The sequence below is a fragment of the Alligator sinensis genome, unplaced genomic scaffold, assembly GCF_000455745.1.
Source record: "Alligator sinensis unplaced genomic scaffold, ASM45574v1 scaffold381_1, whole genome shotgun sequence".
NCBI lineage: Eukaryota > Metazoa > Chordata > Crocodylia > Alligatoridae > Alligator > Alligator sinensis.
The window spans coordinates 637435-662597 of NW_005842440.1; the positions used below are offsets into that span (position 1 = coordinate 637435).

General features: G+C 40.5%; 1 protein-coding gene across 10 annotated transcripts in view; it reads left to right on the top strand.

Moving 5' to 3' along the window:
* The window catches only part of DPF3 (double PHD fingers 3), a 250812-nt gene that overhangs the window by 200296 nt on the left and 25353 nt on the right, over window positions 1-25163 (top strand). For 2 of the 10 annotated variants that reach the window (XR_003095653.1, XM_025212015.1), the window contains one exon: window positions 7716-10233. The exons of 4 other annotated variants lie outside the window; for them this stretch is intronic. Coding sequence is in view for 2 of the 6 variants with exons in the window: in XM_025212015.1 (XP_025067800.1) it covers window positions 7716-7795 (80 nt within the window). In the remaining 4 variants the exon portion in view is untranslated. Of the gene's footprint in view, window positions 1-7715; window positions 10234-14019; window positions 14168-25163 lie in introns of those variants that run through there. 4 more of the 10 variants (XR_003095654.1, XR_003095652.1, XR_003095655.1 and 1 more) reach the window with 4 other exon arrangements.

Below are 25163 nucleotides of genomic sequence, written 5' to 3' on the forward strand. Positions count from 1 at the left end.
GATATAATCAATCTAATATCAATGGTATTTTAACAATGTCAATGAAACGTGCTTTAGCTGATAAAACATTTAACTTTTACCATAATCATTCTATTTTGCCTGAAAGAATACATGAAATAGTTTTCTAGTATTTTGTTTCCACAGTCGACAATTTGTGAAACTCTTCTGCACTTAAAAAGCTCAAATCCCAGCTTGCTTCAGACCATGAGCCACAAGAATAGAGAGATCTGGGTTTTCCAAATCCTTAAAACAGTACACTTGTAGTATCCTTCTTTTGCTTATCTGTTATTTTATTTGTGTATACTAGAATTCCGATTTTAAAATCTGAAGACTGAAAGAATGGAAATTACGGTGGAAGATATTACAGAACTAGGAATGAATCAAGTCCACGGTTATAATTGGCAGAGTTGACCGAATTATTTTCTTATTGACCCAAATTTAAAACAGTAAAGTCAGTGGAGTACCTCTGGATTTCATGTTAGTGTAACTGACAGTACTTCCATAATTTCAGTACTTCCAGTCCAGTACTTTCATAATTTCCAAGATTTAAAAAGGCCATTATAAATTGGTATCTAGCAGATTGCAAAAATCAGTTTATAAAGCACTTTCTGTTGCTATCCTTGCCCTTTAGAGTCTCTACTTCACTAATATTTATAGGTATAGTCCCATTTTCTTTTTTAAAAATGTCTCTTACTTCTCTGGTGCTGTGTAAAAGGCCCACATAACAGACAAGGAAAGCAGATTATACATAAAGAGTTTTCAAATGTGATTTATTTATTTACAAATAAATCAAGTAAACTAAAATGAGGGAAATATTTCTAACCTCTCTCTGATGTAGCAGTTGTACATTGAGGGCTAATAGGAATTCTAGCAGGTAAAATCATTTCAAACAGAAGTTTGATTTTGTCTTTTAAGTTTGAAATAAATTAAAAGCCTACCTGAAACTAGGATGATCCATCACATGTACACCTGTTTCCACAACCAGTGATATGCCAAAGAGTGACATGATTGGAAGGAGGTCTTTGATCTTTCAACCCAAACAACCAGTTATTTGTTTGTATCTGGTTGACAAGGGCCAGTTTGTGGCTCAAATCCAGAGGGACACTTAAATACACACCTCGGGAGCTGTAGAGGGACAACTCGGATTTCTGTGCTTCCAACACTCCTTTAAAATAAATGCAGACCATTAAAACAGTTGAATGTATTCTGAAGGAGAAATGGTTCATGAGCATAATGTGGAGAACTTAGGTCAGGGTGTCAAAGATATGGCCCATGGGTCAGATCTGGCCCAATGAGCCCTAAGATCCATCCTATGGGTCTCAGACCAACCCCATCTGCTGCATGCAGTAGGTGCCAGCTCAGGCCCTGGCCCCTCATGCTGCTGGTCTGGTGTAGGCTATGTGCAGCGTGTGGGGCTGAACCAAGTACCATAGGTGCTTCATGTGGCACAGGGGGCTAGTCCAGAGCATGCACTACATGTGGTGCCCATACTGGACTTACTCGCTCTGTGTGTTGGCTCCGAGGCTGGTTTGGATCTAGCCCACCTGATTGGCCACGTACACAAGAGCCAGCACATGCAGTCTAGTATGGGCACCACATGCTGGCTTTGTGCACAATCCCTGGAGTGGAGCTCACAGTCCAGGGTATGCACTGCATGAAGTATCCATACCAGACCAGTCCTGTGTACTAGCTCCGGTGTATGGGGTCAGTCTGTGGACTCAATCCAGCCTGCAGTTCGGCTCCATGCCCCTCATCCCTCCCACAGAGCCAGATGAGTTTGGCACCTGAAGAAGAGGAAAACCAGTTAAAACTAAATTTTAATAGACTGAGGTGTGCTAAAACCTGTTTCTGTTCATTTGTCTAGCTTTCAGTCTGCCAGAATTTGGTATGCTACACTGAGGCTCACATAAAGATACCTGAACTAGCTTGAAACTAGCCAACTTGAGTACTGCTAGAGGCAAAGCCATGATAGCATAGAGCTCAGCTTGAGCTAACTGCCCAACTATTTATCTAGATTTTGAATTGTTTTATTCCTATGGCTATGCTGTCAGCAGCATCTAAGCTGCCTAGTTTAAAGATAGCTTGGGGTATGTCTGCATGAGCTGCAGTTAGTGTAGTGTATACATAGCCTAAATGAAAACTCTTTGGCATGGAGACCTTGTCTTTGGACTTGTCTACACTCAGGATCCTTTGCCATGGAAACTTGGCCTATACAGTTACATCAGCAGAGCCCCATAGTGGAGATGTGGCATATGCTGACAAAGTTTTTTTCTGTTAGCATAGTTGCACTATATGACAAAAGCGTTGCTTGTCAGAGCTCTCTTCTGTTGGCATTGCTTCAACCTCAGCAGAAGTTGTGCTGGTCTACAATAAGTCAATAAGCAGGTGTGAAGAAATTGTATTGCACCATTTGCTAATCTAGCCATTCCAGCAAAATTTTACACGGACGCGTCCTTATTCTATGTGAGCAGGGCCCAGAACATTGTGGATATGCCTGGAAAACAAATAATAATCAAAGCAGTCATGTATAAAAGCTTGATTTACATTTGCAAATAAAGTTATTGTGACAATACAGGTCAGTTTGCCCTTTTAGTAACTTAGGTGCCCACCTTAACAACAAGTGGGCATGTGAAGCTCACATGTTACACAAAAATACTAACCAAAATTAATTTTCAGTGGTGTACAAAATCCCTGGTTGCTATTTTTATGCCATTAATGTATGTAGATTCTCACTGGGATGATCTGGCCCTGAAAGATGAAGGAAGAAAAGCTGAATTTATTGGGGAAGAAGGCAATATAGTCAGAAGACTTTTTCAGATATGCTCATGAGTGAGATAATGAAGGGAGGGAGAGATCTATAGCTCTTGGTCTAATAGGACAGGCTGAAAGTGGAGTTGAAGCCTCTGACCAGGAAGTCAGTGGACAGAGAACAGAGCAGTTATTGCAAGATGGAGGTGTGTGTGTTGGGGGGGTGGGTGGGGAGAGGGTGACTGAGATCAGCAGTGGAATCATATTGATAGAGACTGAATGTAACAGAAGGACTAAGGTGGAATGAAAGAAATTGCGAACACAGAGAGGAAACTCAGAGAGAACAGTGCATTGTGAAACCTATTTTCAGAGAATAGCCATAAATTGATCATTGATCCAGAAGTTAAATACATACACGGAAGTTGAGGGAGTGCTAGGGATGGAGACTACCAATAGGGAAGGAAGTTCAGCCAGGTAAGTCAGAAATGAAGGTGTAAGCAGGTCCACAGGGGAGCCAAATAGTGTGCTCCTAGGAGAGGGAAAAGGAAAATTGTAGCATATATGGAGTCTGGAACCAGAGAATATCTGGTGGGGAGAGACATGGTAAGGGGAAAGAGGAGGAGCTGGTACAACTCCTGCCCATACTTCTAGGTGGGAAGGGGAGAGCTGTATAGTATCCGAAGAGACTGTTTGTCCAAAGAGAAGTAATCCCCAGCCAATCCAAGAAGGCACACAGAGAGGCCCTGATTTGAAACACAGGTCATAACTGAAAAATACAATGTAATCTTTTAAACCAGAGGGAAATTTGTTACTGTGCCTTAAGTGCCATCATCAAAATGTCTTCTTGCAATTCAGCTAAACATGTTGTCCTGAGTTTCAGAAGTAGAGGTGGCTTTACAGGACACACCACTCTCTCTACTAGTCAGTCCTAGCTTACCTAACCTACCTCCAAAGGTTTCCTTCTCACCAGAAAAATGTTATAAAAAGTCCTCCCATGTGGCCCCTAGCAGGTTTACGCTCTTGCACAAAACATACATCAAAATAAGACTGTCCTAAAATACAATGTGGGTTATTTCTAAGGTCCTCCATTTAGTCTTCTGCATGTATTTTTAATGATCTTAGTAGTTCTGTACAGATGTGCATGGTGCCTGCGCATTGGATCAGACTCAATTAATCAAGTCTCCTGGAGCACAGAAATTGATGTGCTCCAGCATCAATTGATGTATATCAGCATCTCTGCGCTGAAAAAATGGCAGCAGGGTGCTTTGAAATAAAACATTCTCAATGAACTTTAGTTCAAAGCACCCTGCTGCCATTTTTTCAGCGTGGGGTTGCTGATACATGTGACAATTAGGTGTTTTTAATTAGTACAGTTTGCTAATTAGTGTGCCCTGCATCACGTCCCACAACACATGTAAAAATGCCCTGTGCTATTTAGTTAAGGCACATTAAGTGTCACTTAAAAACTGTGCTGTTTAGTTAATGTGCATTAAGATGGGCTAATGCACATTATCCTAGTACCTCACAATGAAGGTACTGATTTAATGCACGTGTAGACATGCTCAGTATATCCCATCCATTCTTTACTGTACGAGGAGAGGCTGAGGGACTTTGAGAGAGTGAATTACCACTTGGACAACTGCTTAGTGAGAAGAAAGACCAGGGGGAGTGTGCCCCTTTCTTGGCATGCTCCCACTCATGGGCTTTACCTAAAAGGGCTGTTTATCAGCCGTGAGCCTGAACTCTTACTGGAATGTGACAGGTTAACACCTAAATCATACTAATTTTTACAGAGTAAATTATAAGAAGGGTGAAAGTAATGCAGGATTATGTGGTATAATGGCCAGAAAATAAACATGGGACACATCTACACACGCCCCTCCACCATGGGACAGTTGTTACTGCACTGTCATTTAGTACAGTTATTTTTAGCGGTGCACAGTTATTTTTAGTAGCTGCATTGCTGTAGTGATGTACTATAGTGAGGTAGCTCACTACGGTGACATAGTGTTGGCATCAAGGTTTGTGCCCGCCTATGCTACGTCGCTGTAGCGTGTTGCTATGGCATGGTAGTGTCATGTGTAGACGGGCCCATGTAGTATGAAGTGTATAAAGGAATGTGTCAGAAGAAGGATGTGGAACTCATTGCCACCACATGTTATGGTAGCTGACAGTTTTGCCAGTTTCAAAAAGGGATTGGACAGATTCTTGGAGGAAAGGGGCATCGGTAGCTATTGAGCATTGGATTTAGGAATACAGCCTCTGAATTAGAACTTCGTACACCTTGAATGCTGGAGGCTGCAAGTGAGAGGAACAGTGAAAGAAACCTGGGTCATACCCAGCTCACTCTCCCTTTCAGCACCTACTCTCTGCCACTGAGAGACACTGGATACTGAGCAACATGGACCTATGGTCTGACTTAGTAAATGGAAATTCTTAAATGCAGTTATATTTTCTTCCCCCACCTTTCTTTCCTGATTTTATGAGTTAGAGTGTTTTAATCTCTTGTATATCGAATGGAGTTTGGAATGAAGCTTTTTATTTGTGCATATGCAGTGAAGTCATGGTTGGGGGGGAGTCCTGTTCGTCTGCCACAGAGGTTGAGAGTTTTGCCATTGGCTTCAACAGGATGGGGCTTTCTTGGTTAATTCTGCTATTGAAATGAAATCTTATTCAAGTAGGCTAGCTAGCTTAAACAGCCAATGTTTTTCAACTGAAGAAACTTAACTTGTTAGCACTACATCACAATGTTCTCTTCAGTTTTTACAGTAGTTACTCATTTTGAATTCAAATTTGCCATTCCACAGCCTTCAATGTGGGTTCTTGGTCAAAGATAAGAGACTGAGATCACTGTCTGCTGATGTTTAGAGCAAATTAAAGCTGCAGCCACATAGTGGCTGGATACAACCTATTTTGTGGCACCATTAATTCTAAATGCATTCTCCTCCCTGCTATTAAACCCCAACTCATGGAAATATGTCAATGACAATTACAGATGGCCCATAAAGAAAATTTCTCATCCAACTACCCGCTACTTTGGAGTGTTTAAAATATTGATCCTGATCCAAATTTTGTAGTCTAGTTGTACTTTACTGGCATTTGGTTTTACTGAGTTGACACCTCAAGCAAGTGCCTTGTTGACTCCCCTGAGACTTTTGTTTAAATATGAACTTCAGGATCTGCCCACTTGCTAGCACCACAACTGAAAGGGACTTGGGGTCTTGACTGACCACAAGATGAATATGAGTCACCAATGTGATGCGGTGGCGGGCAAAGCTAACCAAACTCTGGCGTGCATCCACCGATGCATCTCAAGCAAAACCAGAGAAGTCATCCTCCCGCTTTACTTGGCCCTGGTGAGACTGCAGCTGGAGTACTGAGTCCAGTATTGGGCCCCCCACTTCAGGAAGGATGTGGAGAAGCTTGAGAGAGTCCAGAGGAGAGCCACTCATACGATCCAAGGCTTGGAGGGAGGGCTGTATGAGGAGAGGCTGAGGGACTTGGGACACTATAGTCTGGAGAAGAGAAGGCTCAGGGGGGACTTGGTGGCAGCCTACAGCTTCATAAGAGGGGTACATCAGGACCTGGGAGAACATCGGTTCACCACAGCTCCCCAAGGTCTAACGGCCATAAACTCCAGGAAGGCTGATTTAAACTGGATATTAGAAAAAAGTTCTTTACAGTGCAAGTGTCCAGAGTCTGGAACAAACTCCCGCCAGAGGTGGTGCGAGCACCTACTCTGTATTCCTTTAAAAAACAGCTGGATTTATTTCTTGCTGGGGTCACTAGATCCTAGCTGACTTCCTAGCTATGGTGGGGGGGAGGGGGGAGGGGGCTGGACCTGATGATTTCTTGAGGTCCCTTCTAGTCCCTAATGTCTATGAAATATGCTTTACTGTAATATAAGGTGATGTTTCCACCTGAAGCACCTATTTTTTTGTTCTGCCTGAAATTTTCTATTGATATATGTTTTGTAATTATAAAACACAGCACACATGCATTCATAATAGTATTGGCGCAGAGGTTTTATTGGTAATTATTTAAGATGAGTAATGAAGCCAGGCCAAATTTTTGCCCATTAAATCTTTATAATGCACCCTCCCATCATATGTTTTGTTTGTTTTATGTTCAGGAGGGAAAAACCTCTGGCACTGTTTTTATCATATCCCTCTGCCTGTGATACAAGTACAATTCTACAGACTTCAAAAAAGATTGTTTCCTGAGATTTTAGACCTTGGGCCCATTCACTAGTTCAGGACTGAATGTGGGGTTGGAAAATGGATGGGTTTCATATTTTGGGGGAAGAAAAATTTTAGTGATGGACTGTTGGAGTAACAGATTGTTTCTGCTCTAAAGACTGTGAAAATTAGTTCCAGGGTAGATAGACTAATGGCTGGAATGCTCCCTTTAGAGATATCTTATTTAGTTGAACTGTAAAGTTGTGTTTTGACCCTGCTTTTTGGAATGCAGTAAATGTTCTGTTTTTCACTTGCTTTCAGAATTTCCGTGTGTGTGTGAGACTTCTAAAATTTGGATGGCCACATATAACTTCCCAGAGTAGGAAACAGGTATTCCTACCTTTTGTGAAGTGCCACATACATATGTGGATCTATGTAAATGATTAGTCATAGCAACAGAAACAGCTCAGGGTTTCACAAGCCAAAAGTTGTCACTAATATGGAAAAAGCAAGTATAGGAGACGAATAACAAGGAACAATGTAATAGAAAAAAAGCTTCACTTAGCTTAAGATTTTTTGAGGTATGACTCTCTCTCATGCCGTTTATCTTTTTGGTGTATCCACTGAGAGCACCCACATGTAGTGGTAACTGTTTTGTCTAGATATTTTTTCAAAATTTGAAATGTAGTGGAAACTGTATTGGAACAATGTTTTGCTCTTTTTGAAGAATTGCTTTTTTATGTGTTTAGGTTTTTTTAGTTTTATCTTGTATTGCCTTTCCTTCTACAGCTGATCCTGCCCTTATGGACTCCAGCATCCTTCAATCAAGCCATTTCCAAAGAAGGCTAAGAGAAGCCAGGATGCTTTGAAGCATCTCCTCTCCTTGCTGGACCCCTCCATACCTGTGTTTCAACTGGCACAGGAGCCCGGACTGTAGAAAGCCTGCTGGCACCTGCTCAGAGAAGTCTTGGGAACTCCCTAGGCCTGTGCAATACAAAGAAAATCTTTTTTTTTTCTTCTTTTTTTTTTAAATTCTTGATTTCACTTTCCTTTAAGATTGTGTAACCCCAGGTCAAACTGGAACTGATCTACGCTAGAAATGACTGAAAAACAAACAAACTGAAAAAAAGACTTAACTATTTTATTTATTTCGATATTTAAGAGAGAAAAGTGCTGCAGTTGCACAGTATTTTTGTTTAAAATACATTTTACTTCAAAATTTAAAAGCAATTTTGTGAAGATGTGACATTTTTTAAGAAAAAGCACTTAATGTAAAATAAAGACTGAGTATTTACTTTAAGGAAAAAAACATTTTTTAAATTATGAAAATAAAGATCAACTCTGCTCTCTCTTACTTTAAAGAAGCCATTCATACATATGCTGGGTATTTTTATTTTTTGCAAATTGGATGTGGTAAGTGGAGATTGTTCTGGTTTACTTTCTCTTTAAATTCTTGGTAATGTTTCCCTGCTAGATGTTTAAAATTTACCTTGTTGTACTGTATTAGGCACAAATTTGAACAACACTGTAGGGGAAGCAAAGAATAGGCCCAAAGGCTGGATTCTTATTATCAGTTTTTGTATCCAGGCTCAAAGGAAAATTTGGTTTTCTCCCATTCAGATAGTTGTGTCTCTTCTATCAAGTAAAACAAGCTTTGGCTTTTCAGGCCTTGGGGATTGCTGTTGTTGAAAAACATGTAAAAGATAGGAAAACAAATCAGTTGATCATAGTTCTGCTTTTTCTTTTGGTAAATCCATAGTTGATTCTGAGCTGCTTCTAATCTGTAAGCGCTCTGACAATGGAACTTCCCATTTGAACTAATAAGAGGGGCGAGGGGCATAGACCCAGAATAACTGAGCTCTAATATAGTAACTACTTGAGATTGAAAAGCATGCAGAAATGCATTTAAGTATGCCCAAAAACCCCCAAACAAAACAAAACTGGTGCGACTCAAGGGGAGGAAATATGTTGTATGAAACTTGAGTGAGGAGAGAAGAGTTCAAAACACGTTTTCCATGGTGTTAGCCATCTTCCCATAGATGACTCACAGGACCTATCTAGTTACCCATCCATTCTCATGGGCTAGTACAGGATTGTTCCCTGCAGTGCTTTGCCCAGTCTTATTTAAAGAGTAATGATGCAGGATAGCCTGGTTTCCTAGAAAAAAGTCCTTGGATTTGAACATGAGACCTTGTTTACAAAAGAAAAAGTGAGCCAGTGTAAGGTATACCTAGCCTGCCTTTCAAGCTTCCATGCAGCAAAAACATGATGTTGTTAGTATGGTTGATATTAGTTCTCCGAGTAAAGTAAACTGTAGTGGCAAAAACCTTTTGAAACTGGTATAACTGTGTAAAGTAGGATTTATGCTGGTATAGAAATGTTGCAAAACAATCATACCCATAATCATCACCTGTGTTTTGCCTGCAAAAGTTTCTAAAGTGTTGACCTGACCTAAGGTATATTCTAGCCCAGTTAGTCATCTGATGTAGTTATTAAATCATTTATTCATCAAAGGCTTGTATGAAGAACCCATCTTCTTGCCACAGATAAGAAGATGGGAGTGTATATAAAGAGCTTGATCCTGCATCCTATTTCTTGCATATCCAAGACTTCAGTTAACCTTGCCAGCAGACTAATATGTGTGAAAAATGAAGAATCTTCTCTTTCCTGTCAACAGCGCAGCAGTTCCCAAAACAGGGGTTACAGCACATAAGCTTGAGGTTATGACTCCCCCATGAAAATCTAATGGAAGTCAGGCATATACCAGAAGGGTGATCACATCTTGACTAGTAGAGCCAAAGACCTGGAGCTAGGATCATGGACCCAGAAATGTTGGTAACTTCTGACTTTATTTCCAAGACTGCAGATTTGGGCAATACAACATCTCCTGTAGAAGCGCTCCCATTAATTTCAATGGCATAATTTACCTTCTTGACATCAGTGAGAGCAGGGTTAAGCCTCTTGTTAGGCTGTTTTTGGATATCTACAGTTGTTATACTGCCTTTATAAAAAAGAAATCAAGTTTTGTTCCATTAAAATATAACAAGATGCACAACTATAATGAAGTTCTGCAAACTTTAGGATCTGTTTTTAATTTGTGTAATATTCTTATTAAATAAAGTCCTCTTCTGATGCCCCTATTGTATATTTCTTTGTAAATAACCCTTTATCAAACAAATGCCACAAGAACTTTCTAGTGCACATAACCATCTTTTAAAAAGACACTGTCAACTACCATACTTGCTGTACATACTTTTCTAAGCTCTCCATTGTTTACAATACTTTCTTTGAAGCTTAAAATAAAACTTCCTTCTCTATTGATTTTGTTTTCCTTTTCCGTTTCGTAAATGATTATTTTTATCCCTGGGGTTTATTTTGGATTTGTAATGAAGATTGAAATTAAGAGAGCTTCCTTGTTTTTCTTTGTTGGTGGGAACCAACAGTTGCTTGGAATTGTGGAAGTAGGCAGAGAATAATTTTTGTGAGGACTCCTGTAAATAATTATTTGCCAGCAGTTAGTGGGGACGATGGATCTTTTTAAATGGGCTTATATATGAAGGAACTTCACAATGAGATTAATACCATTTTGTTAAGGTAAATCAAATGTTGAGTCTAATTTATTTGACAGTGGGTGCATTTACATGAGATGTTTACTGCAGAGTAGGCAGATTAGCTCCGCAGTACGTCTCGCATCCACAGGTGCAGCCCTATTGGGCTGAAGGAAACTAATTAACTTGGTAGCAGGGTTAGTACTTGTAAATACAAGTACTCTCCTGCTGTGGAGTTTTTTACTCCGCTGTAGCACACGTATAGACCCTGACATGGCCGGCTGGGGCATGAGGACACTTAAGTTCAGGCACTACCTACCAGCTAGCTCCACACTGGAGCATTCTTGTGATACAGCTCGCCCCTCCACAGCACATAGAGCCCAGTCGGAGCAGCTCTGGGCCCCTTGCCAGCCAGGGGTGCTCCAACCCAGCTTAACATGCTGCGGCTCCAGGCACACATGTAAACACGGTGCCCAGGAGCAATAAACTCTGGTGTGATATATGCCAGAATTTATCGCTGCATGATAATAGCATATGGAAATGCTCCCGGTGTCTTTTTTAAGCAGATATTTTTAACAAGTTATATCACTATTGAATTCAGATCCTATCCATCACATTTCCAATGTGCCTCTTACTTTAGGTGGCGATTTCAAGTCTTTGGTTCAGTTTGTTCTGTTTCACTGAACCTCCCACTCCAGGCACAGCTTTTTGTTGTAGCAGGAGTGATAGGGAAGGGCAGAGAAAAGAGACACTCTTAAAGATCAGCTGGAAGACCAGCCTTTTGGGGTAGTTTTTTTCCTTTGCTTCATTTTCCTATAGCAAGCATGCTGCCATTTATATGAAACTCTGTTGGGTTTCTCCTTTCTACCCTTCACACTCTCAGATTCCAGCAGTGGCTTTATATGACCTTTTTAGTGTCTGTGGCCACATGCAATCATAGCAGCTGGATGCAGTGCTTAAGTGGTCTTTGATGTTTGAGAAGAGAACCCCTGGAGTAGTGGAACCAAAACTGGATTTAATGATAAATAAAACAATGCAAATGAGAGGAAATTCTATAGAGGAAGTCTTATAGACTCCAGTTGGGATGAATCCAGTAGGGCTCCAGATATATTAAACTAAAATCTTTAAAACTGTGGCGAGAATGAAACCTCATCTGTAGAATTTTAAATGTTCCTATGTCATATGAGTTCTAGCCCTGTAATAGGGAATTTATCATTCCCTGTCTGGTTTCATAGCATTTTCCACATGCAGAATTTTTTTTCAGTTAGCAGTTTGTTTCTTGACTTATTCAACATGATGGGCAGCTGTTCACTGACAAGGACAAAGAAAAACTGCAGTAAAAAAGCAGACCCTTACATCTCCCTGAACAATGGATAGGAAGCCTAATGATTTTCTCCAGTTGCTCCTGTTTCTTCCTTGAGCTCCAACTCAGCTGAAGGGCTGGTGTGGGCACTGACCAATCAAGGACAGAAGGGACCACCTGAAAGGGCTCCGCTGCGTATAGTTGCATACCTTTCCATGCTCAATTAATGTGGGCCATTGACTCCTTTCCTGCTCCTTCACCAGAGGTTCTGGACAAGCGGTTTACTGGATGTTTCTGTTAGAGTGATCTAGAGCAAGAGCTGACATTTAAGTGAACCTTTTCAGGCTTCTGTTGTTACCCATTCAGATGAGAGCTATTGTTTCAGGTAGAAGAAGGCAAGGTAGAGATGCACCTTATAGCCTAACTTCATCAGAAATGCATAAGCTTTTGTGAGCCACAGTTCATGTCATCAGATGCTGTGAAAAAGACCCTAAGATAACTCTGTATAAAGGTCCCATTTAGAAAGCAGCTTAAAAACAAACAACCCCCCCCAAACATAAAAAGCCCATAAGGTCTACAAGCAGCATTGTTATTCTATGCAAGTTTTAATTCTGTAGACACTACCCAAAACTTAAGAGAGCACTGTCTGCCCCCTTGGCTCAAAGCATTGCTAATTCTGAGTGTACTTTTGGGGCCAGGTAAGGTTAGGAATATACTAGCTAGCCAGGCCTTTCTCTCAGTCTAGAAAGGCTCCTGCTGATGAAAGTCAGGTAGCAGATGGGGAAATGATTTTTCGCCCCAGAAGCTGCTTTCATCCTGCCTAATCATGGCTGGACTTGCATTGTTCCCAGCTTTGAAATTTATGTTGAGGGCTGTGAGGCTGAGGGTTGTGATCGTATGCTCTAGGAGCTGTGTGGAAAATGGTATTGCTTGTTTGATTTGGCCTAAGAAAGCATATTTTACTTTGTATAACATTTCTGATTTTTTCCCCATTCCGTGCTGCACACCTGGTCAAAGTTTGGGTTTATATGCTAAAACTGAGCCCATCAAGCTTAGCCCATTAGTCAGAGCCATCAAACTAGCAGAGTATGTTGGAGCATATTTCCTGTTCTCTCAAATGAATATTTTAATATTCTTTTGAAGTGACAGCCTTCTCTCCATGTCAGTGCTATTCTTCATCCTGCTCTTATGTTGTTGGTCCCTGCCTGGGATCCCACTTGCTGAAGTATCTCAGCTTAGGAAAGGATTTAAGCATTAACTAATCTCATTGACTTCAGTGAGACTAGGTTTATGCTTTCCTGTACTGGTACTTGTGTTTGTTTAAGTTTTCCATTGCCCCATTGCAAGTGCTGTTTCCTTTGTTCCATCAAACCTGGTCATTTAAGTTTAGTCTTACCTCCACTGAGACATAAGATGAGAGACGTGTATCCCCTTATTGCATCACTTGACTCATTGGTGTTTCCCCAAAGACCCCAATTAATTTTTTTACCCTTTCATATATTTATAACTATGATTTGGATTATTCTTCATCCTTTTGACCTCTAATTCTTTATTATACCCTGATAGGGAAAGTACACCACTTTTTTAAAATGTAGATTTTTGAAGCACGGTTTTGTCTTTGTTAAAATAATAATCTAAAATACAATTAGAAACAGCTGACTAGGTTTCAGGTTAAGATAGAGGTATGGTAGCACTGAACACATTAAATTCTGGCCCCAGTTAGCAAATTGTTATGGAAAAGATGACATATTTTGAACTATGATGCGCTGAAGTTCTAGTAATTGCTGCTGCCTGCCCATGAGGGGCAGATGTTTGAGACATTTCCTTAAGGGAGCAGTTCTTTGACTTCCTGGCTGATGGAAAGCTGTGCCTTGCTATGGAGATATAACACCTCCCTATACTGTATTTCACTGGTTTTACCAGAGAACTATTTTTGTCCTTTGATGCCCTTGCCATGGCAAATACATGTCTTCATGTCAATGTTCTTGTGAATATCTGTGATCTTTTCAGGAAGATTTTTGTTTGGATTGTATGCTCTGTCCACTCTGCTGCACCATCCTGTGTTTACTGTCGTAGCATCAACAACCATGTTGTACTTTGGAAGGAGAAGGAATATATCTTTCACATATAACCAACATATAACTTCTCTGAAATGGATTAGAGGTTTTAAAAATGCATGGCAAGAATTTTGTTTAACTATTTCTGGAGACTTAGTTTGGCAATTTATATTTCTTTCGTCAAGTTACAGGCATTAGTTACACTGTGATTTCAGGAACAAGTACTATGACTGAAGCCAACTCTTTGTGGCAAGAGGAGCCGATTGGATGTGAGGAAGTCAAGAACTATGCAGTGACTATTTTTGTAAGCATCAGACACCCAGTTAAACACAGGTAATACAACAATATGCTGATAGTGAACTTCAGAGAACAGTGGGGGCCAGACTTTTTGGGAGGCGTGTCACAAATAAAGCCCCAAACCTTCCCTGAGTGCCACTTAGACCACCTATTTGCTGCTCTGCTTTTTGTTTCCTACTGTATGCTCCCTGTCCAGTCTGCTTCTCTGCTTTCTGTTCCCTGCTGTATCTGCCAGTTTCCTGCCTGCCACCTTCCTGATCTGCCGTGTACTACACTAGGAGGCTACTGGTACCACTTGTGGCATCAAGCTGTAGGCTGACCACCTCTGTCATAGAACACCCTCTGCAACAGGGTGTATCCAGCCTGGTTTGGAGTCTGGCACTGACAAATTCCTTTCCCCTTCCATCACTTTCACAATATTGCTTTTCTATGGATATGGTTTATTCTAATGCAATGACACTCAAACCCTTCCAGCCCCTTCCCCAGGCTCAGGTAGTCATTTCAGCCACCATATAACTCTCTTGGCTTAAAAGTCTTTCCACTCCGGCATAAGAGCTTTTTCACCCAGCAGGTGCTTGCTTGGTCAGCAGTTTCCCTTCATTGAAGCCCATCTCTCTCTCTCAGGCCTGCCTTCTATCTGAAAGATTGGGGAAGTTATTATCTACCCCTTTCCATATACTCTGTCCCTCAGAAATTCTCAGGTTGCTATTATATTCAAGAGTAGGTTGGGTTCTCAGTTGCACTCTCTCTTCACCTGGAGAAGTAGGCTTCACCTGACAAATGAACTTGCAGTCCAAACCTTATGACTCTTATGCACAAGCTTTCAGGGCCCTGTTTTCCATCTTCAGTATGGGCCAGACTTGTAAGGGTATTTAAATATCAAAAAAGCAGATAGAAATTTCAAAAGCATGTAGGTACCTACAAGGTTCCATCCTGCTTTGGTAGTGTAAAGGGACCTTACAGGGACCTTAAGAATTACAGCCACTGATATTATTTAAAAGGCATAGTGCTAGTTCTCTTGAAGATAATTATCAAGGCATTTTTGATAACTAAGGAAAAGGATGTGAGAGTTATATGCACTCTTAAGTCTCTCTAAACCAAGAGGAATCAAAAACATATGGAAAACCTTGGAAGACTAGACTAAATGAGAGAATCTCTTAAGCTCTTAGTCACCACTAAAACAACCTATTACCAACTCAAAAATCGCTAAATGGCGGCAGGGACCTATGAGTTACAGATCCAAAAACGATTATCTGATAGCACCTTTTAGCAATAAATAAATAAATAAAGTGATGTTTAATTTTCGTGATAGCCTCTGCCCAATAATTCATTTTGGTAGTGAGAATGAACATGGCTACTAGTATGTTGAATGAGGAGCTTTTGCGTCCATTGCACTGGAAGTGGCTAAATTCTTTCTTTCTTTTTTTTAATCTGCTATCTATTTAGCTGACAAGAATATCATTTATATAAGTTAAACGAATACAATTACCTTGTTAACATGACCTAAATTTTGACAATAATGTTACTTTGATAGAAATGTTTTCTAGGTTTTAAAGAAACAAACCGTGGATTTTAATCTGCCATTTTTCTCCCCAAATCCCCAAACTCCACTTTTTGGTGCATCTTACTGAAAAGCACTGTCAGCATTAACTGCACAAATAACTGAACTGAAAAAAGGGAAATAAAAGTATTTTGCAGTGAATCTTTTTGGGTTTGCTGCTTCTTAGTGGGCATGTATACATGTATGCATTTAATGCACATTAGCCCAATTTAAGGCGCATTAAAGGATGTGCTTCTACATGTGCGCACCCTTAATGTACCTTAAAAATGGCAACGTTAGACTATTTGAGCCTAAATTTGATACCTGCATAAAGCAAGTATCAAATTTATGCATGAATAGCTAAGTCGCATTAGCGGATGTGTAGACGTGCTAATGTGCATTAATGCGGTGTGTGTCCATTGACTTGGGAATAACTTTAGTCCCAGGTTGTCCACACACCAGTGTTAATGCACCTTAGCATGTGCACATGTAGACACATGCCTAAATCACCTTAATGTTCATTAGGCTAATGTTCATTAAGTTTAGGTGCACGTAAAAGCATGTGTGGACCAGTGAAACAAATTTTCTTCCTGGATTCATATGAATTTTTTAAAAGATTAAATCACGGTAACTTACCAAACAAAAATCACTTTTGACATGAAAAACGGCAAAATGTTTTGTTTTAATTGCATTTAAAAAGTATTTTGCCTTCCTGTTGAAAAAAAATTCTACATCATTTGACTAAAACTATGTGGTGCATTTGACTGGAATTCATGAAAGGTTCTGGTTATTTTGAAACTGGATGTCTTGGCAAATAAAGTATTTGAAAAAGCTTGCCCAACTCTAATGAACACCAACTGATGGTTTACAGCTTGAAGTTTATTAACTAAGCACCTCTCATGAGATACTGATGATATTTGGAAGTAAAAAAAAAAGTAAGGTGCCCATATTAACTAATTTTTTGGCAGCAAAAGAAAACAGGCAGTATGTTTACCAAATGGTAAAAGGAAAAATTAGAAGAGCGTGCAAATTTATTTTTCAACTTCTAAGATTGCATTACAAACAATGGAGAGCATGTTTTAAACATAGGACTTACTTAGTAGCTGAAGGAGTCCCTTTAAATGAGTGAATGAAATAACTTATTCAGAATTGTTTTTGTTAGTATTTAGCTGAGTGATGCAGTATTAGTTATGTGGGAGTATACACTGCTATATTAGCAATAGTGTAAATTATAAGCAGTTCAACAGGCTTGCATGGGAAAGCCAGAGCTGTTGCATTTACAGTGTATGTTTGTGTAGATTATGAACCATTTACCCATCTTGTGAATTTATCTATCTGTACAATGCATAGTTACCTCATGTAACAGCAGTGAGGTTACTGTATATACAATGGCACAATGCCTTCTGCCTAGTTATTTCTTAAGTTTATTTAATATTAAATGATGAACTTTAAATTATTTTTCTGGAGTTTGCCATTTGATTTGAATTTTCTGGAATCATTCTGGCCACAAATTAATGATAAGGTGTTCTTAATACATTCTAACAAGATCATTTGTTTGGATGAGAAGACTGCTAGTACTTCACCTCCATTCACCATTTAAAACAACCTTCTCATTTCTGTCTGAAAGTCCTTCTTGTCTGATGATTGTTGCATGGCCCGTAAGTAAAATCAGGCCTCTGTCTCTGCACTGCTGAAATCTCATACCCTCATGATGGAAGGACCTTGTGTTCAAGTTCCTGTTTGGTGGACTTAGTCCAACTTTTACTAGAGGGGGAGGTGTATACATCATAAAATAGTGACCCTATTGGAAATCCGAGAAGAGAAACCAAAGCCTGCCTGGCCCAGGGAAATCTACTGACCCACACCTAATGGTTCCTCAAGCACATACAGGCATATTGGCAGGGTGATGTGGGGAGGTTTGCACTGCCAGTGTTAAGGCCGAGTTTGTTTGATGTGAGGAAGTTTGCACTGCCAGTGTTAAGGCCGAGTTTGTGGTTAGAGGACTTCAGGGTTGATATTTTGCACCTTTTACAACACCGAGTTCATGTGAAGATTGTATTCTGGAGTAACGCTCTATTTGCAGTACTGCAAGGCTTCTTTGTAAGAGTCGGGGGAATATTCTCTGAAGGCCAAAAAAACTTTGAGAGAAGGAAAAAAAAAAAGCCCACAAACAACCCTTGCAATTGAAAAGAATTTTAAATGGACTCTTTATAGTAACAAAGTTGTTATAACATTCTAACCAAAAACATCTGTGGAATTATCAACTTGGAGAAGAAGTCATTTCAGGGTTTGAAAATTTGGGTGACACTTGTGGTTCCAGGAGATCATCAGTTTTAGTTACAAATTGCAGAGAAATGCTGGTGAGAAGGCAGTGTGCTTGGGACCCCTTTCTACTCCCCTCTAACAGATGGCATTGACAGGGTCCGGTGCATGAATAGAGAGCTGTTCTTTTCAAGTATAACCTTGAGCATATCTGTATGCTGGACAGCACTAGAAGTCCCTGCAGACATGCTGCTGTCTGTTTGTATTAGCACAGTAGTTTAACAGCCAGCGGGAATGTTAAAGCAGGAACAGGTATTAGGGCAGTAGTTAGGGTTGTTGGTTCTAGCAGATGGCTGGATTTTTGCTCATATTAAAAAAGGGATGGAAATAATATTTTTAAAATGGGGTTGTTGTTCAAGGTCCTGATAAACGGCTACCGAGACCATAGCCTCCCAAAAGCCTTCCCCTTGCTATCACCCCTTTTGTTACAATTACTCCTGGAAATCATTGGCTCCCCTCTGATAGCAATGCTGCAAATAGGCTGTGGGGGAGGTCCATTTAATGCACCACGCAACGCTGGTTTAACCAAGCTTTTAAAAAAATGTATCCCCCCTCCCATTCTTATTTCGAGTGTTTATGACCAAGTATTTTTGCTTGGCTGCTCATTTTGAAAGGGCTGGTGAACCTGCCAGTTGATTGAAAGCTCCGTGGTGTGTGAGCTGGCCTGGCTGGGGAGACTGCAGCGCATAGTGACAAGGGCTGAGCTGAGGATTTTGTTTTTATCACTGCAGTTTGTTGGAGGAAAATTAAAAGGTCCTCCAGGCAAGATGGGTGCTGGCTTTCTAGTTCATGGTGATTGAGCCTGTCTGGATCAGCATCCTACTTCTGTCTCCCAACCTTCCTGTGTGTACCTCTTCCTTGTTTTGCTTGACAAAAGCACCTTGTACTGAAAGGAATGCAGTACTAAGAATGATGGACACGGCAGATGCCCAGGATGTGTATAGGCTGAATGTAGCAACCTAGGATCCTCACGCTGGGAGTGGCGTGCTCTGCCAGTTTCCCTGGGCAGTTCATGCTTTAGAAGTTGTTTTATTTTAGTTATTAGCATGTATGTTCTTGCTACTGAAACCCCTGGCGTACAGAAGCTGTGCAATGCCTTAAGGCAGGTTTCCTTCCTGTTGGTATTGGTAAGCAGCAGAACAGCCTTTTGGCAATTAACAGATCATTACCCATAATGCTATGCACCCAGTGATGCAGGCTGGTGGATTTTTTTTAGAGGTCACTCTGACCTAATTCACCCCCAGGAATTGTACAGTGCTGGCACGACTTATCCAGTACATTAATGAGCTGATGCTTCAATGCAAGCTTATTTGAGTGCCTCCACAGTACTTTTCCTTAGAGAAGAAATAGCCATTTTGTGGAGCAGTCAGCAATGTCTAATAAGAGTCAGTTCGGGAAAGACGGAAGCGGAACACTTCTCAGGATAAGGAATTGGGGGCAGACAATAGATTCCATGTATATAAGGGCAGGTTCTATCCATAAACCTCCCAGCTGCAAAGCCTCGGGCCTATTTTGCCAACATGTTACTTCAGCTTTATAACAGTTTAACTATATTGAAGTCAGCACAGTAGTGAATCAAGCTCTCTTTTCTCAGGCACAGCTGGAGGCATTAATCAATGAGCAGAGCATGCTCTTGTGCAGTGGGAAACTGCCAGGTATGAGTTGGGCCTGATTCTTCACTGTTTTGTGCCCTTTTATGCCTACCATAAAACAGTGGCGAATCAGGCACATGTGTAGAGCTACACTTTGTTTGCTGTGCCAATCTGCCAGCAGAGTTGCACTGATGTAAAACTGGTGTAAATTGAGGGAGAGTCGGGGTCACTATCTCTCTTTCACAGTATGTAAGTGGTGGTAATAATAATTTGAAATGCGGAACCAGGTGACACCTTGCCCCTCAGTTGTACCTTGCCCCTCACTTGCATGCTGCCTAACAAACCGTCTCCCCATGATGATTTGTAGTATTCCAAATCTATGAGCACATTGAAGCTGTGGGCCAGATCCCCAGCCATACTAGGAAGACCTTGCATGGTCTTAAACAGGTCTTAGTGGCTGGATGAGGATTCGCGTAGACTAGGGAAATCTGTGGGTGGTGGGGCGTTGTCTTCACAACTCCCAGGACAGTGATATGCCAAAGTGTGGGGGGAGGTAGCCAGAATGCAATGTGCTCCGGAAATCTCTTGTCATACCAGCTGTCTGGGTGATTTCCACCGGCAGTTGTACATTAGAGTAGCCTGGAATAATTTAGGGCAGAGGCTGTCTATCACCCCCCAAGATTTATACCTTGAAGCTTTAATCAACCCAAACAAATAATGGTCCTTCATTTCCCTATCAAACATGGACTCCCTCCTCCATTTTACTTTGGCTCAAGACACAGGGCAGCAGGCAGTATAATATCCAGTTCTGTGCCAGTGATCTGTCTGGTTTGTTTCTGATGATTTCACATGATTGGACATGGCAGCTTTATGGATTTGGAAAGGAGAGATTCTCAGGTGTCCAGCGAGACATACAGCACCAGGTTATACCCCTAGAGCTAGCTCAAGATAAAGGATTCTGACACTATGATGTGTTATATATGTATTAATGTAAATTTGGATAATTTTAAAGACCTTTAAAATCCATTGATTACATTTTCCCTCTCTTCCTGCCAAGGCATGTACAGGTATTCTTTGTATACAAAAGAAATCTAGCTTTACAGTCGGAGAGAGAGAAAGAACATACCACTAAAAACATTTTAAAACACCCTGAAATATTTCTAAAGTAGAATTCCTGTAGAATAAATGGCATATGCAGAAAACAAGGTAGTAAGAGGTGATATAAAGGAGTTTTACTGGCACAATTTTGGAAGGGAGAAAATAACTTGGTTATGACTTTGCCACTGTTATGTTATGTAGGTCTTCTCAAACTCTCACAAATAAATCTTCTATTACACACCATGCCACCATGAATTATTTTCTGTCCTGTGTGTGTCTACACTTACATGCATCCATAGTTACATGCATCAATATTATACTTGCACACATTCTTTGAGTCCCATTTCACTCTCAGTTAATTCTTTGCTATCAGAGTACCTGATTGTAAGGGCAGAATTCAACTTAGTCAATGAATTCCTAATTTTCTCTATAAATGTCTCTCCCATGCTTAGAAACATTTTAGAAGAAAACATGTTGTGTAGAACAGTCAGAGTTCGAGAGAGAAGATTTGGCTGACTGTTTTCTGAAGGCTCAGGATTTTCCAAGAAAAGGAGGTATTTTGGTAGGACTCACTCCTGTCATGAGCACTGGGATTTGCATGACTGAAACTCTACACAGCACTTTGAAACTGTATGAGCTACCATAGTAAAGCCCACACTAGGGAGCTTTTCCAATAACCAACCACTTTAAAGCTTCCCCAAAATTTCCAGTATAATTTTGATTGTCGGCCACAGGCCAGTTCTGCCTTCAGTTGCACATATGCAATTCCCATTGACTTTGCATATGGAATAAGAGTTTTGTTAATCCTTTGAACAAAAACTTAAAACAGGTCTCATTCTACTTGTGACCAGTACTTGGTCTCTGATCTATATGCATTTCTAAACTGGAACTGGCAGTGCTTGGGAGCAAGCGATTGTCTCTTGAATGAAGCTATCTGGACCTCCTAAGTGCCAGTGCATCAAAATCTCTCTCTCTCTCACTCTTGCTCTTTCACTATTGCTCCCTTGCTCTCACTCCCTCTCTTGCTTGTTTAGAACTCTGTCCATACTGATTGAAGAGGTAATATGAGGTCAGGAAATTAAATAATAGAAACAATATGCTCTGCTATTGCATAACGCTTTCAGAGTTCCATTGATTATTAAAGGAGTTAATTCTGCCACAATTACTGGCAAATTGAAGCGTATCAGGCCAGGTACAGACATTGCGCTTTTACTGGTATAAATGATTGGAAACTGATCTATACCTGTAACAGAACAGAAGTTCAGCACACATAGGCTGGTTTAAACATGGTGGAACCTGGTCTAAGATTTGCTCCCCCCCCCACACACCAAAGAGTAAATGTTTGCTCTGTTTGTTACTGATCCAGACTATGCTGCTTACAGAAACCACATAACTTAGATTGATTCTGCCTTGGGCTTTTTGAATGTCTGTACCTAACCTTAGACTAGAGGAAATCTAGTCTCTGACCAATTCAGGTTGTCCTATCTGGTAGCAAAGAACAATAACTGTTTAGGACTCATTTCTGTAGCAAAGCTGTATTTGGTTAGCAACATCTGCATCACTGATATTGTCTCTTTGAAGAATGCCTGCCATCTTTCTGTAGGGGTCATTGATGTATGTATTTGCATAGTGAATCTGCTGTTGTGTGTTCCAACAAAAGGTCATGTTTTCTCACTGTAACGTCATTGGCAAGTAGTCATTAGATTTTTAACGCTGCTGCTTTTCTCTTTTTTCCCCCCTTAAAATATTGACTGGATTAAACAATACTTAGTAGTGACACATGTAACACGCTTAGCTTGTTTAAAAGTCTAAATTCAGATGTCGTCTGTCCTGAGGGCTGGGGATGAACCTCTTGCATACTAATCACTTCTCTGACACTGATTCTTCCCCATGGGCATGGCCACATCCCTTAATGTCTCTGTGCACTAGCTTCCCTATGTGTAAAATGGGGGATTATAAGACTTCCCTGGAACTCAGAGAAATTATAGTGATCAGTGATTTAGATCTTCATCCTACAAATACATATGTTGATAAATAGTCCCATTTAAGTCACCAGGCCCATTTATTTGCATGAAAAGGGCTTAAGTATTTGAAGAACTTAGAAAGTGCAAAATGCTGTGGACACCCCAGAAGTATATAACTAGCATTCTGAGTCTTTAGCTATATGGTGATTTTTTAATTAAAGTCCCAGTTCCCGGAGTCCCCTGATTACAAGAGAATCATTGTTTTAATTTAAAAATCCAACTTTCTAACCCTATTGTTGGCTGTGAAAAGCTTGAAAAGTGTGCCCCCAAAGGCTCAAACAATAGAAGACAAATAGAATAGGACCTACATTTAAAAAAATAAAATCTTGTGTATTTTAAACCAATCTCATTTGGGGTGATCTGGCTCATATTTAAAATGCTTAGACCTTGCAGTACTATGTATCTGGAAGAGTTGAGGGCTCCATTTTTAGGAAGATAAGTGAAGACTGAATTTATACATTAAATGTAATAAATTGCACTGACCGATGGAATCACACATTGCTTCTTTATTTTTTGAGAAATTCTTCTAATTCTGAGTCATGAGAATAGCTCTTATACCAATGCTTATTCAGTCTTAGCAAGGTGATAGGCCTTGGTTTTGCAATCATTTGCATGTAAAACTTCCATTACATGGATGGGGTGGCTGTGACATTGCATTGGACATTATAGCTGAAAAATATATCTCTGGTTGTTTAACGACCTGAATAGTTTACGGGATAGATTCTTATGTAAGGTAACCAGGAGCCCCAGGGGTTTTCATTATGCTATTGATTAACAAAACCCCAACCCACCACCATATAGACAACAGAGAGGAGAGAACTGAAAAAATACAGTAATTCTGTCTGACAGATGCACTCTTACTAGGTGAAAAATCCCTTTTGCTTCTTGTATGTTATTTAATTTTTTTTTTTTGTAAAGAAAGCTCTGGTGCTTATTTGTGTCTTAAACTCATATTTGCTTTCATTTGGAAAAGATTATTGATTGGGTTGTTAATTTAAATAGTCTGTAGTGGTTGTGACAGAGCACGTGGTCACAATTAATCTTGCACTGCAGAATTCATTATTGCAGAAGCAGTAATGAGCCATTGTAAGGTCTTTACTGGTCACAGAATGCCTGGATGCAGCTGATCACTATTGGCCTTGATGTCATTCTTGGTTGTTAGAGTCACACAATCAGTGAAGCCTGGAGAGATTTAAAATAGTTTTAAAGGCATCTGTGCTAAAATCTTCCTTTCAAATACCCTGTGCCACCATTGGGTGCATACTTAATGATATCCCTCTTAAGTGATCATACCCCCTTCTCTATTCCTCCCCAACTGCCTCATGGATGTGATGCGAAACTGAATACAATGGCACCTGAAATGAGGGTACCAGAGATATGGGTCTGATTTCAGATCTAGATCTGAATTTCCATAAAGATGGGGAGCATTCAAGATTTTCCTTTGAAGCCATCTATTCTTTGGAGTGGTTGCTTAGTGCAGGTTTGACTATATATGTTGTTTACAGCAGTTGTTCCCTAGTGAAAGTTGTAGTTAGAACCCAGTTACGGTCAGTTAGAAAACTGGCAACGTAAACATGTCACTTTCTGCTTCACCGGAGCCGGGTGTATTTTAGAGTTCTATCTATTGACTTCAGCAACGCAATAAATTTCTACTTCTCTTTCCTTCTGTTAGGCGGAGGATACAAAAAATGGGAGGGTGATCTGGAGTCTGCTATAACTCCGGCATCATCAGAATTATTAATGGACCCTTTACTGCATGTGTTGATTACCCTAAATACAGTTTATCACAGGACTATAGAAATAAATGTATGTCTAGTTCACAATCGCATACATGCTGAAAATATGCAGTAAAACATTTTACAGCTCCCCGTCACACACAGCACCATCCCACATGTCATTTCAGCCGCTGTGCTTTATACAGGCCTTTGCAGAAATACCTGTAACTGTCAACAGACCTTTTCTGTTACAAATCTGAGCCAATCAAAATATGTCCTTACTAGACCCAGACATGTGTCCTATCAGCCTGTCTTCCACCAGGCTTGGAAGCCCCTGAGAAGGGGGAGTGCCAGGGGCTGCTTGTTGTGCAGGAGCCCAGCTGCAAGATCTCTCTTTTATGCTGTGAAGCTTTCAGCATGTCACAAAGAACACAGAGCTTTGGGCAGGGCAGAGGGACAGTGGGGAGGTTAGGTCAGAAGCGAACCAGGAGACCATAGGCAAGAAAAGGCATTTGATTTTCATACTGTGAACTGCATTCTGACACATACTCCCAGTGCTAGAGGGCCTGATCTGGCTCTCAGAACAGTCAGTGCCAGTCTGGAAGGGGTCGTGCTAACTACAAAGGAGGTTTCTAAATATGCCGGCGATCCTGACTTTGGAGGCTGGAAGGAGAGGTGCCTGTGGGATAATCTCTCAATTTAGGAGACAAACTCTAATCGAACACAGAGAGCCAGTCTTCA